Source organism: Trichechus manatus, unplaced genomic scaffold (genome assembly GCF_000243295.1).
Source record: "Trichechus manatus latirostris isolate Lorelei unplaced genomic scaffold, TriManLat1.0 scaffold00065, whole genome shotgun sequence".
NCBI lineage: Eukaryota > Metazoa > Chordata > Mammalia > Sirenia > Trichechidae > Trichechus > Trichechus manatus.
The window spans coordinates 3,774,010-3,787,793 of NW_004444001.1; the positions used below are offsets into that span (position 1 = coordinate 3,774,010).

The following is a 13,784-nucleotide window of genomic DNA, read 5'->3' on the forward strand; positions in this document are numbered from 1 at the left end:
TCTGCTTTCCCTTCATAATGATGGAACAGTGGTTAAGAGCTTGACTGCTAATCAAAAGATTGGCAGTTTGAATCCACCAGCCGCTCCTTGGAAACCTTATGGGGCAGTTCTACTCTGTTCTGTAGTGCCATTATGAGTCAGAATTGACTCGAAGGCAAAAGTTTTTTTTTTTTTTTAAATGGGTGTTGTTTCATAGCTACCCTATGGGACAGAGTACAACTGCCTTCTGTAATCTTTATGGAAGCGGATCACCAGGTCTTTCTCCTGAGGAGCCGCTGGGTGGGTTCGAACCACCAACCTTTCAGTTAGCAGCCGAGCACTTACTTAACCATTTTGCCACCAGGGCTACTTTTTAAGCCTATACACAATGAAAACTATGAAATTGTTTTGCTTTTATCTTAGCCACCATGGAGCTCATAGTCAGTTTGCACCCCAACTAAATGAGATCTCAGGAACAGCATACATATGCGTTTTATTTTCTGTGTATAATACTTAGGGCAGCCTGGTTTAGAGTAAGAACTCAACAAATATTAGCTATTCTCCTCCTTTTCCTCCTCTTCATCGTCTGTTGAAAGAGGTCCCTGGGGGGCGCATATGGTTTACACTCAACTACTAACCTAAAGGTTCATGGTTTGAACCCATCCAGCAGCACTGCAGAAGAAAGGCCTGGCAATTTGCTTCTGGTAAAGATTACAGCCAAGAAAACTGTATGAAGCCGTTTCATTTTGTAACACTTGGGGTTGCCACGAGTCAGAGTTGACTCGACAGCAACAGGCCTGGTTTTGATTTGATCATCTGTTAAAAGCTGACTGGATCTCCATGGCTCTGAAGCTTGCATTAGAAAGCAGAGTCCTTCAGGGTGGGGCTGGACTATGTTACCTGAAAGTAGCTCTTCTAAGGTGATGCATACAAACTGTGCTTTAAGAGAAGCCAGAATTCCAAACTGGAGGGTGAGGCAAGGCTGTAAGCAGAGGTGTAACTAAGGTACAGCAGGTAGGGCTCGTGCCCTGGGTGCCGCTTGAGAAGGGGCGCTGATGAGCACTTTCTGTTGGCCATAGTGGTTTCCACGGCCAGCTGTAGAGATCTTTCAGGAATGTAAAACTAATTGCCATAGGCACTATTTTCAATAGATAGGCCCCTGGCTATAAGCAATGAAACAAAGTTACAACAACAAGACTGTAGGTAGTAAAGCGAGGAATATGGAGACTAGGTTAGATGGAGGTCTGAACATGTGAAGTTGCCAGAGGCCCGCTTTTAAGTGGTGTCAGCTGAACGACCTGGAAGTGAGCCTGGTGGGTTTAAGAGCAGTGAAAGGGACCAAAATCTACTTTCCAAAGTTGATTCCCCCGGGAGAACAGGACTGGGGTTTCTCCAAGTTTGCCAGTGAAAGTCATGAAGCACCCCAGAATGTGGTTGTGACGGAATGTACTTCCTAAAAGTACTTATCTGGTTTCCAGCTCTTCTAATGGTCTAGGTACTAAAGCTTGCATCCGTGGCATGGGAGCCCAGTAACTCTTGCCTGGTAGGCGTATGCTGATGACTGGGCAGCCTGGTATAGCGGAAGAGGTTGGGTATCTTGGTTGGGCACCTTGGCCACAGTGTGGGGGCAGGAAGGCACATGTGCACATATGATTATGCATCTCCTTGCTTAATTCCTTCACTGTCTTCCCATTGCCATGACAGTGCCCAAACCCCTTCCATTAGCCCTCTGAAGCCTCAACTCTAACTCTTCTCTCTAGAGCCCTGAATGCCCCAGTTGTATGAACTTCTTACATACCAACCAGATCTTCTGCGTCTTTGCCTAGAACATTCTTCCCTCCTATAGCCCATCACTCTTTGGTTTCATTTTCTTGATGAATTCCTACTGTTTATCTAGGTTTTAGTTTAGATGTCTGTTTCTCTGAGTACCTTAGTCTGGATTCTCTAGAGGAGCAAAACCAGTGAAACGTATATATAAATACATAGAGAGAGATTGGAGCCCTGGTGGCGCAATGGTTGAGCTTGGCTGCTAACCGAAAGGTCAGCAGTTTGAATCCACCAGCCACTCCTTGGAAATCCTATGGGGCAGTTCTACTCTGTCCTATAGGATCACTATGAGTTGGAATTGACTTGACTGCAACGGGTGTGGTTTGTTTTTGAGAGAGATTTAGTTCAAGGAAATGGCTCACAAAATTGTGGGTGCTGGCAAAGTTCAAATCCGTGGTCTGGCAGCAGGCTGGAGACAGGATTGCAGAGGCTGGGGAATCCAAAATCTGTAGGTCAGGTGGCAGGCCAGAGAATTCTGCAGGCTTATGTCCCAAGGACCAGAGGTTAGGGGAGCAGAAGCCTGCAGGGGGGAGGTAGGGGGAGAGGGGAGGAGCATTCTCAGAACATTCATTTATATTCTGGAGGCAGGCCACACAACCCCCTCCTCCCCCAAATTTCCCTTTCAACTGATTGGATGATCACATCAGATCACATAATAGAAGGTGATTACATTAAACAGTGAAACCTGTGAGAGCCGGAACTTGACGGAACTGCCTTGTTTTTCCGGGTCTTGCAAGTTTTCCGCCTTTGACAGGGTGCAGTCTTCACCACTTTTCTATTACTCTCTATTAGTGGAAAATATTTGAGTTTTCCTTCTCTGACAGGTTTCCTCCTTACACAGGTTCCTGCTTTCGCAGGCTTTCCTGTATTAAGTTATGGAAGAGCACCCAGTCCAGTGTCTGCCAACCCACTGAGAATCACAGCTTAGCCAAGCTGCCACATAACATTAAACATCACAGTATCAGGGGCCTAGCCACAGAAAGTAGAAGCTCTGATGGCATAGTAATTAATTGCTTTGGTGTTAACCAAAATGTCGGCTGTTCGAATCCACCAGCTAGCTGCTCCTTGGAAACCCTATGGGGCAGTTCTACTCTGCCCTGTAGGGTCGCTGTGAGTCGGAAATGACTCGATGGCAACAAGTTTGGTTTGGGTTTTGCTATCTGTGGAAAATAGGCCTAGGGCAATTAGTGTTAAGTTGCTGAATGATCTCTCACAGCTGGCGATGGAAACTGATGGCCAATAGAAACTGCTCATTGGTGCCCCGCCTCAAGCGGAGCCCAGGGCACGCCTCCTACCTGCTATACCTTATTTAAGTTTCTGAGTTCCCTCGCAAACCCCCAAGAACAGGTTAGGTCCTCTTGCTACATGTTTCCATGAACCCTGAACTTCTTTGGTACCGCTTTTCACCCACCATTGCAATTACTCATTTAACCGTTTGTCTTTTGCCCTTTTCTGTAAACTCCAGAAGACAAGAAACCACATCTTTCTTGTTCACTCAGCACATTGTAAAGCACAAGGAGGGCCTCAGTAAAAATTTGTTATTTGTTAAATGGATGAAAATCGTTCATAATAAATGAGTGAATAATACGTGTATGTTTCATGCGATTGTAATTCAGGTATGTAACTTTTTGTATTTTGTATTTTTAAGGTGAAAATGCATATCAAATCAATTACTGATTTTGAATGGCTAAAACAGAGCAGGTTTTATTTTAAGGAAGATTTGGATCAAACTGTGGTGTCTATTACAGATGTTGATTTTATTTATCAAAATGAATTTCTAGGATGCACTGATCGTCTTGTTATCACTCCATTAACAGATAGGTAAGAAATACATTTTTTGTTGTTTCATTTTGTAATTAATTAAAGTGTTGAAAAGCATCCTAAAATTGCATTAAAGTATTAACAAAAGCATATTGCTGTTGTGTTGAGTGTATGCTACCTCATCAAAGTCAGTCTAACAATGAAATAACTATCTGTTACTTACACATGTACATTAAAATTTTATGAAGCAGAAAAATATGTAAGAATGAAGGCAAACTTGAATGTGACTGAGTAATCTAGTAATGAATCTTAGTTTCCAAGATGGAAAAATAACCATAAAGCAAGTCTTCAGAATTGTAAAGAAGGAAGGAACTTTGGAGATCTAATTCAGTCTCCTCGTCTTTCAAATGAGGAAATGGATGCCTAAAGTGAAGTTTCTTAGCCAAGTCTGAATAACAAGTCAATAGCGATCCCCCCGCAGCTCTTTGCAGTAGATCACACTGGATAAGAACTGGGCCTTTTTCATCTTTCTGTATCCCACAACAGAAGTCCCTGAGTGGTGCAAATGGTTAGTGCACTAGGCTGCTAACCGAAAGATTGGAGGCTTGAGTCCACCTAGAGGTGCCTCAGAAAAAGAGCTTCACGATCTACTTCCAAAAAATTAGCCACTGAAAGCTCTATGGAGCACAGTTCTATTCTGACACACATGGAATCACCATGAGTAGGAGTTGACTTGATGGCAACTGGTTATTGGTTATATCTCACAGCACCAGTTCAATACACTGTGCCTAGAAGACGTTCAATACATATTTGTACAATTGGATTAAATTGGGTTATATAACATTTAATCCCACCAGTAGTTTAAATAGGGGTGCCTCCAAGTAAAATTATGATGCAGTCAAATTACATCTTTAGCCTCCTCTTTATTCATCCAGCCTCTCCCTTTAGATGCCCAGTGCCATTGCAGCATACATTTGTCAGTGTTCTTTCTCTTCCAGTGGTGTTTACGTGTTAAGCTTCACATCTCACTAAGCTTTCCTAAGATCTTTACTAAATTTTACTTAGATCTTAAGTAAATATAGCAGAAGCTGAATCACAGATACAAGGAGATTAATTATATTATTTTTTCTACTTTTCTAAATGAGTGAAATATTTCATAGTAAAAAACATCTCTGCAATGGATGTGCTCTGACTATGTGCACCTCTTCCCAATTCTGGATTCAGTGACATTAGACTGATAGCTTGCCATTGGCCATAGTGGAAGTATTTACACCATAGAAATTGGCAAAAGTACAAATCAGTACTGCCCCCATCCTGAGAGCCAGTTGTTAAACATTTACCAGCATACCACCGTTTATTTGGTTTTCTGATTTTGCAGCTTATCCTGACCACAATGGGAGAGAAAGCCTGAAGGTTTTAAATCAATGTTAAGGAGTTTAGACGTTTGCCCCAAGTAATTTTTGGAATCACTGTACTACTTCTAATAAATAGCAAGTATGAGTTGGAATTGACTCGAGAGCAGTGGGTTTGGTTTTGGTTTTTACCCCAGCTTTGTTTGGGCCCCTATCTCTTTTATGTGGCCTGCTCAAATTGGAATATAAACAGGCTCATTCCTGTTATTCCTGGGCTTTTGCTTGTGCTTTACTCTAATACGGATTATCCTGTATTAACAATATTTTATCTGATTGACATTTGCAGATGCTATATCACTTTAGCACAGGCTTTGGGAATGAACATGGGTGGTGCTCCAGCAGGACCTGCAGGCACTGGCAAAACAGAGACCACCAAAGACATGGGAAGGTGTTTGGGAAAATATGTGGTTGTGTTCAACTGCTCAGATCAAATGGATTTCAGAGGCCTAGGAAGGATTTTTAAAGGCAAGTGTCAAAACGATGTTAAATTATTTTTGTTGAATTTATTTTTATTGTACCTCTACATTATTTTCTGATATAAATTGATTGTGATATTGTTTCAGATAATCAACATCAGTATGGGTTAATCCATACGGTATTGCCATTTTTCTAGGTCAAAATGGTCGAATATCATCAATTTCATGTTTCAGTACTATTGCTGGTGTTACATTCCACGTGTGGGATATCGATTGGATTATGAAAATTGAATCAGTTTATTGCCTGAAACAATGGTGGAGATAAGATCAAGATAGAAAACTGATCACACATGCAACTTTCCTTCCTACTTTATATCCACTGAGATGAAGGATTTTCTTTTTTTGTATAGTTGTATTTATTTTGTTGTTGAGAATATACACAGCAAAACACGCACCAGTTCAACAGTTTCTACATGTACCACTTACTGACATTGATTACATTCTTCCAGTTGTGTAACCGTTCTCACCCTAAGGTTCCTATCTAACCTTTTGAGTTGCTGTTGTCAGTTTGATCCCATATAGATAGTTCTGAAATAAAGGAATTTTTAAAAGCACAAACACTGGAAAACAAGAAAGGGAGCCATTAGTAGATGGGAAATTTTGAGAAAATCCTGAAAGATCAATCGGAGGTGGTTTCAGCTGGATAGAGAAAAAAGACCACAGAACACTTCAGTCCTAGAGCTCAGTCATTGTTGGTCTTTGCTTGTCTGTTGACTCTCATTCTCTTGCTGGTATGATGCCGACCCAAGATTTAAATACCATCTATATGATGACTCCCAAATTTACGTTTCTAATTTGGCTTTCTTGAAACTGCAAACGTCTCCTACTGACACCTCCACTTAAATATCTGTTGTTGTTGTTAGGTGCCATTGAGTTGATGCTTGACTCACTGTGACTCTGTGTGACAGAGTATAACTGCCCCATAGGATTTTCTAGGCTGTAATCTTTACTGGAGCAGCTCTCCAGTTCTTTCTCCCACGGAGCTGCTGGGTAGATTCAAACTGGCAAGCGGTTGAGTGCTTAACTGTCATACCACCAGTGCTCTTTCTGAAATTCTGTTGTTGTTCTGTGCCGTTGAGTCGATTCTGACTCATAATAGTCCAAATTCTGTTTATCCAAAATCAAACTCCTGCTCTCCCCTACTGCTCTCCATATCTACTCATTCCTAAGCCTTCCCCGTCTCGGTAAATGGCCACTCGTTCTCCCAAATGTTCAGACAAAAACCTTTGAGTCATTCTCCTGCCTATCCTATACCTCACACCAAACCACCAGAGCCAGGTATGCATTCTGCAAACAAATTTGCATGTGGGCTGAGGAAATACATATTAAAAAACCATTAGGCAGAGATAACAAAGTCTCATAAAATATATGAAAAAGTGGACAGGCACCCAATGCAGTAAAGAGACTACTGAACTGAATTAATAGAGGAAACAGAAGGAAATGTAAAAATAAATAAAATTAAAAGCTTCAGAGAGAGTCAAGAATTTATCACTAACAACCAATTAAAAAAAAAAAAAAAAACACACAGGCTGCTATAAAAAAAATTGGAGTTGTTGGAAATCGAAAACATAAATGAAGAAAAAAAAAAAAACAAAACTCTCTTGAGTTGGAATATCTAGCCAAGAGAATACATTGCAAAAAGACAAAGAGATGGAGTTTGACCAAAAAACTTAAGAGTCATAGGGATAGATACATGAGTTCCAACATCTGTATAATGAAAATTCCCAAAGGAGAGAAGGGAAGATTGAAGGGAGATACAATAGAAGAAATGAGCATTTCAGATAGCTGAAGATAGTAAAGGTTTTGATTCTTGAGGGCTGGAGCAATGTTCACGATATCCAGGTCTTGCTCTGTGTTACGTTTTGTAAGCAATAAATAAAAATCATTTTACTTAATGTGAACTGTGGACTTTAGTTAATAATAATGTATCAATATTAGTTCATCAATTGCAACAAATGTACCACGGGAATGTAAGATGTTAATAGGAGAGACAGTGTGCAGGGTGGAGGGAGTAAAAGGGAACCCTCTGTGCTTTCTGCACAGTTTCTGTAAACCTAAAAATGCTATAAAAAACAAAGTTTTTTTTTTTTTTTTTTTTAAGTTAAAAAAGAAAGAAATCCTTTTGGCCCTTCCCTGTCTCACCCAGCATCCAGAAATATCTATGTAATAGTGATAAAAAGGGAATAATGAGAGATCTGACCCAGAGGGGTGCTTCCTTTATTTTGTCAGTTTCCCCACAACTTAAGGAATGTATCCCCTATCATGGTTCCATCCACCCCCTTCCCATACTGGGTCAAGTTTTGTCAGCTGTTACCATTCCTGACTGTAATGACTTTCATTTTAGTAGTGTACTGTTTTCATTGTTTTGGTGATGATAATACAAATAATTATACCCCTCTTTATCACTGGAATGAAATATGTCTTTATAAACAACCAGGTAGGAAACTTTGCATAAACCATGTTTCAATATACAATGGTTTAGGAGTACTCTGGGAAAATGAGTGCTATTAGGAAGGACTATTATAAAATAAAACTTTGCAAATTGACTGTTTTTCATTTCAGGCCTTGCACAGTCGGGTTCCTGGGGTTGTTTTGATGAGTTTAACAGAATTGAATTGCCTGTATTATCAGTGGCAGCCCAACAAATATATATTGTTTTGACAGCAAGAAAAGAGAGGAAAAAACAGTTCATTTTCTCTGATGGTGATTGTGTTGACTTAAATCCAGAATTTGGAATTTTCTTAACAATGGTGAGAACGTACGATTTAAATGCAACTTGATTAGCTTAACTGTTAGAGACTTAAGTAAAAGAAAGCATATATTAGTTGGTAAATGTCTGACTTATTCAGGGGTCATGGGCTCTTCTCTCTTATTGGATTTTTTTTTTTAGTAATAAAAACAGCACACACGAAAGATAAAATAGTAATATGTTAATAATAATCATAAAAACCAAAAAACCAAACCAGTTGCCATTGAATCGATTTCCATAGTGACCGCATAGGACAGAGTAGAACTGCCCCACAGGGTTTCCAAGGAGCGGCTGGTGGATTCGAACTGCCACCATTTTGGTTAGCAGCTGAGCTCTTAATCACTGTGCCACCAGGGCTCCAGTAATAATGATAGCTACTGTTTATTGAGCACTTATTGTATATAAAGGAGTCCCTGGGTGGTGCAAGTTGTTAAGCACTCAACTACTAGCCAAAAGCTTGACAGTTTGAACTCACCCAGAGGTGCCCTGGAAGACAGGCCTGGAGATCTGCTTCTGCAAGTTCACAGCCTTGAAAACCCTTTGGAGTAGTCCTACTCTGCACACATGGGGTCACCATGAATCAAAATCGACTCCACGGCAACTGACAACATTATGAATAAGGTGCTGGGCCAAATGTTTTATGACGTGTATCAGTTAGGATAGCTCATGCTATGCTACAGTAACAAACAACCCAAAACCTTAGTGACTTGAAACCACTTTTATTTGTTTCTCCCTCCTTCATGTTACATGTCCATTGTGGATTGACTGGGGTGGCAGGGCTGGGGGAGGGAAGATCTCCTTTACATGTCCTTACTCTGGTATTCTGGTTGACAAGGTAGCTACTGTCTCAGTCATTGCTGGTTGTTGCAGCAAAGAAAAAAGAGAACATGAAGAATTGTGCTGACTCTCTGGGTTTCTGTCCAGAAATGACACAAGTCACAAGTCATTGGCTAAAGCAGGTGACATGGGCACACCTAACTTCAAGGGGACAGGGAGCACAATCCTATCATGTATGGTCCTGAAAGGGGGAAAAACCTAAAATATTTGGGCCATAGCACTAATGACTGCCACATGTACCTCATTTTATGGGTGTGATAGCCCTCTGAAGTAGATACTATCATCTCTATTTTATAGCTCAGAGAGATTTAATAACTTGCTTAAGTCACACAGCCAGTAAGAGACAGAGCTCGTTATCTGTGTGACGTCAAAACCTGACTGCTTAACCTCTAAACTTTGTTTTTCTGTGATACTTAATAAAAGAGTGATGGAAATAACTAAAAACTTCCGAAACAAGGTCCTATACCAAAGAATTATAACAAGTTCAGGCACCATGTGATTGAGGGCAGAACTTTGAGATACAGTGTATGAAGATAGAAAACAAAGGCATGAATAAATGGGAGTTTCTATGAATTAGAAATTAGATGGCATATGATCAAGAACCGATGGTACTGAAGGAAGAAGTCCAAGCTGCACTGAAGGCGAAAAAAAGGATCCAGGAATTGACAGAATACTAACTGAGATGTTTCAGCAAACAGATGCAGCACTGGAGGTGCTCACTTGTCTATGTCAAGAAATTTGGAAGACAGTTACCTGGCCAACCGACTGGAAGAGACCCATATTTGTGCCCATTCCAAAGAAAAGTGATCCGACAGAATGCAATTATCGAACAACATCATTTATATCACACACAAGTAAAATTTTACTGAAGATAATTCAAAAGTGATTGCAGCAGTACATTGACAGGGAACTGCCAGAAATTCAAGCCAGATGCAGAAGAGGACGCGGAACGAGGGATATCATTGCTAATTTCAGATAGATCTTGGCTGGAAGCAGAGAATACCAGAAAGATGTTTACCTCTAGTTTATTAACTGTGCAAAGGCATTCGACTGTGTGTATCATAACAAACTATGGATAACATTGTGAAGAATGGGAATTCCAGAACACTTAACTGTGCTCGTGAGGAACCTGTACGTAGACCAAGAGGCAGTCATTCAAACAGAACAAGGGGATACTGCGTGGTTTAAAGTCAAGAAAGGTGTGCATCACGGTTGTATCCTTTCACCATACTTATTCAGTCTGTATGCTGAGCAAATAATACAAGAAGCTGGACTATATTAAGAAGAACATGGCATCAGAATTGGAGGAAGACTCATTAACAACCTTCGATATGCAGATGACACAATCTTGCTTGCTGAAAGCGAAGAGAACTTGAAGCTCTTACTGAGGAAGCTCAAACACTACAGCCTTCAGTATGGATTACACCTCAACATTTAAAAAAAAACAAAACAAAACTCCTCACAACTGGACCAGTAAGCAACATCATGATAAGTGGAGAAAAGTTTGAATTTGTAAAGGATTTCATTTTACTTGGATCCACAATCAAAGCCCATGGAAGCACCAGTCAAGAAATCAAATAACATATTGCGTTGGGCAAATCTGCTGCAAAAGACCTCTTTAAAGTGTTAAAAAGCAAAGATATCACTTTGAGGACTAAGGTGCGCCCGACCCAAGGTATATTCATTCGCCTGATATGCATGGGAAAGCTGGGCTATGAATAAGGAAGATCGAAGAAGAATTGTTGCCTTTGAATTATGGTGTTGGCCGAGAATATTGAATATACCATGGACTTCCAAAAGAACAAACAAATCTATCTTGGAAGAAGTACAGCAGAATGCTCTCTAGAAGCAAGGAAGGCGAGACTTCATCTCACATACTTTGGACGTGTTATCAGGAGGGATCAGTCCCTGGAGAAGGACATCATGCTTGGAAAAGTAGAGGGTCAGCAAAATAGAGGAAGACCCTCAAGGAGATGGATTGACACAGTGGCTGTAACAATGGGCTGAAGCATAACAATGACTGTGGGGATGGTGCAGGACTGGGCAGTGTCTTGTTCTGTTGTACACAGGGTCGCTATGAGTTGGAGCCAACTTGATGGCGCTAACAACGTGAATTAGAGAAGTGAATGTCGAGCCAGTTTTGTTTAATCATTTTATAAATGTTCCTTATACAATAAAATCACTAAGTTGCAAGATAACACAAAGTGCTCTAAGTTGTAAGTGTCCCAGGGCACAAAGATAAAGTACAGGAAGAAAAATCAGAAAAGTTTTTGTTAAGCAAACATCCAGTAAAGCAGTTAGGAGGAAACAGTAATAATTCAGAAGTGATCAATTATAACTCTGGAAACAGGATGAAGAAATTTACTCACTGTGATACTGCGGCCTAGGAAATTTAAAAGAAGTTTAACATTCTCTCTGAATTAAGGATAATATTGGAAATATCAATTAGATATTGCATTGGGCTGTGAGTTAGTGAGACATGAAAAATAGTGGATTAACACATAAGAATTTTTTCTCTGAAGATCCTTCTGTGTTCCTGCTCCCTCATGGTTTCCATCTTTAAGGTCACCGCATGACTCAAAAGGCTACAGAAGCATCTTTATTTTGTTGCAGCCAAATGATTAAATCAACTCCCTTAACACAAACATCAGGGATATTTCATACAATGTGTCCTTTTGGGTCTCACTGTGTAGAATTTAATCATGCCAACTGCAAGGCAGACTGGGAAATGTGGTTTTTGGTCTGGGTAGTGATGTACAGTAAAACCTTCGAAAGCCAGAACCTGTGTCAGACAGAAACCTGTCAGAGAAGGAAAACACAAATATTGTCCACTAATAGACAGTGATAGAAAAGTGGTAAGACTGCTACCTGTCAAAGGCAGAAAACTTTTGAGACCCGGAAAAGCAAGGCAGTCCCATCAAGTTTCGGCTGTCACGGGTTTCACTGTTCCACTCTTGCAACTGGGGTTCCGTGACTAAGGAAGGAGAAGTATTGGGAGACAACCAGCGATCTCTGTATTCCCAGCACCTAGCAAGGCATCTGGTCAATTGAAAGTGCCCAGTAAGTGTTCAGGAATTGAAAATGTCTTAATGTACTTTCCTAAAATAACTGACTCCTATTTATCTGACTTGCCCTTGAACTTCCAACCTTTCCTTTAGGACTTCTGGGTCCAACCTATCCTAACCTGTTGCTACTTGAGAGGCCTTAGCTTCCTTTCTACCTCCTCTTTTGTCATTTTTCTTTGTCTCTTCATTCCTTCTTTATTTCCTCTCACCCCCATGGTTGGTTTTGTTTTTTAATGGTGCTTTGTCAGCCAAAGAACTCTGTAACAATGACTGCAAAGAATAATTGAAAAGATGGGACAAAAATTATCTGAGTAAGCTGATCAGTATAAAACCCTAACTTTTTCCCCTCTTTCAGCTACGTATTTTAGACTATAATTATCCAGATATTTATTCAGTTTTCTTTTCTTTTACTTTCTTGTTTTTTTAAACCAGTATACACACAAATGGTTAATTTTGCTACACAAAGTACGAGCATGCGCGCCCGTATGTGGGACTTTATTAGTATAATGAAAATGGACATGATCTGAGATTAATAAATATCAATGTTCCAATCTACCTTTTTGAGAAAGGAAGGACATTTTATGAATTTAATGTTTTTCAATATCACCTTAGAATCTGAACAAGGAATTTCAAATGTATTTGTATGCATGAAATGCCAATTATACCAACAATTACAAATTAAGTATATTTTAACTTTTAGAACCCTGGATATGCTGGGCGGCAGGAACTGCCAGAAAACTTAAAAATTCAGTTCAGAACTGTCGCGATGATGGTTCCTGATAGACAGGTATGCACCCGGATTTAAAAGCAGAACATAATATATATAGTGTGTATTCTTTACCTGTTTTCCACTAAGTTGTTGACTGATATCATGTATTAATTTTCAGATCATTATGCGAGTTAAACTTGCAAGCTGTGGTTTTCTTGAAAATGTAATCTTGGCTCAGAAATTTTATGTTCTTTACAAACTCTGTGAAGAGCAACTTACTAAGCAGGTAACTTTGTATATCTCTTTTCTCTTTGCCGTAGACCTTGTTTTTTTCTTTTGCAGTTTTACCTTGTGAAATGCTAGTCAGTGAAGAAAAAGCTCATTGACCCTTTTCTAAAATATATTTATAATTAATCTGACCTATTGGTTAAAGATTTTTTTTAAAGTCTTATTTTTAAATAATTATACAGTTACAGGAGATTGCGAAGAAATGTACAGAGAGGTTATGGGCCCCCTTCACCCCACCTCCTTCAAAGTTGACATCTTATAAATGTAGTGCAATAACAAAACCTGAAAATTGATGTTGATAACGATTAACAGTTTATTCCAATTTCACCAGTTACCTGGGTGGCACAAAGGGTTATGGTGCTCGGCTGCAAACTGAAAGGTTGGAAGTTTGCGTTCACCCAGATGCACCTTGGAAAAAAGGCCTGAAGATCTATTGGTGAAACATCAGCTATTGAAAGCCCTATAGAGCATAGTTGTTCCCTGACACGCGAGGTTGCCATGAGTCAGAGTAGACTCGATGAAACTGGTTTGGTGTTTTTACATGCACTCAGTTGTGTGTGTGTGTGTGTAGTATTACGCACTATGCAGTTTTGTCACGTGTAGATTTGTGTAACCACCACTACAATCAAGATACAGAACTATTCCATCACCACAAGGTTCCCTCATGCTCCCCCTTTATAG

At 40.0% G+C, this 13,784-nt stretch overlaps 1 protein-coding gene across 1 annotated transcript in view; it reads left to right on the top strand.

The window, feature by feature from the left end:
* DNAH8 (dynein axonemal heavy chain 8) overlaps positions 1–13,784 on the top strand; it is a 383,298-nt gene that overhangs the window by 163,280 nt on the left and 206,234 nt on the right. Inside the window, 6 exon segments of the mRNA XM_023734112.1 lie at positions 2,631–2,808; positions 3,455–3,627; positions 5,266–5,444; positions 8,018–8,205; positions 12,807–12,893; positions 12,994–13,101. Of these exon segments, the coding sequence (XP_023589880.1) occupies positions 2,631–2,808; positions 3,455–3,627; positions 5,266–5,444; positions 8,018–8,205; positions 12,807–12,893; positions 12,994–13,101 (913 nt within the window).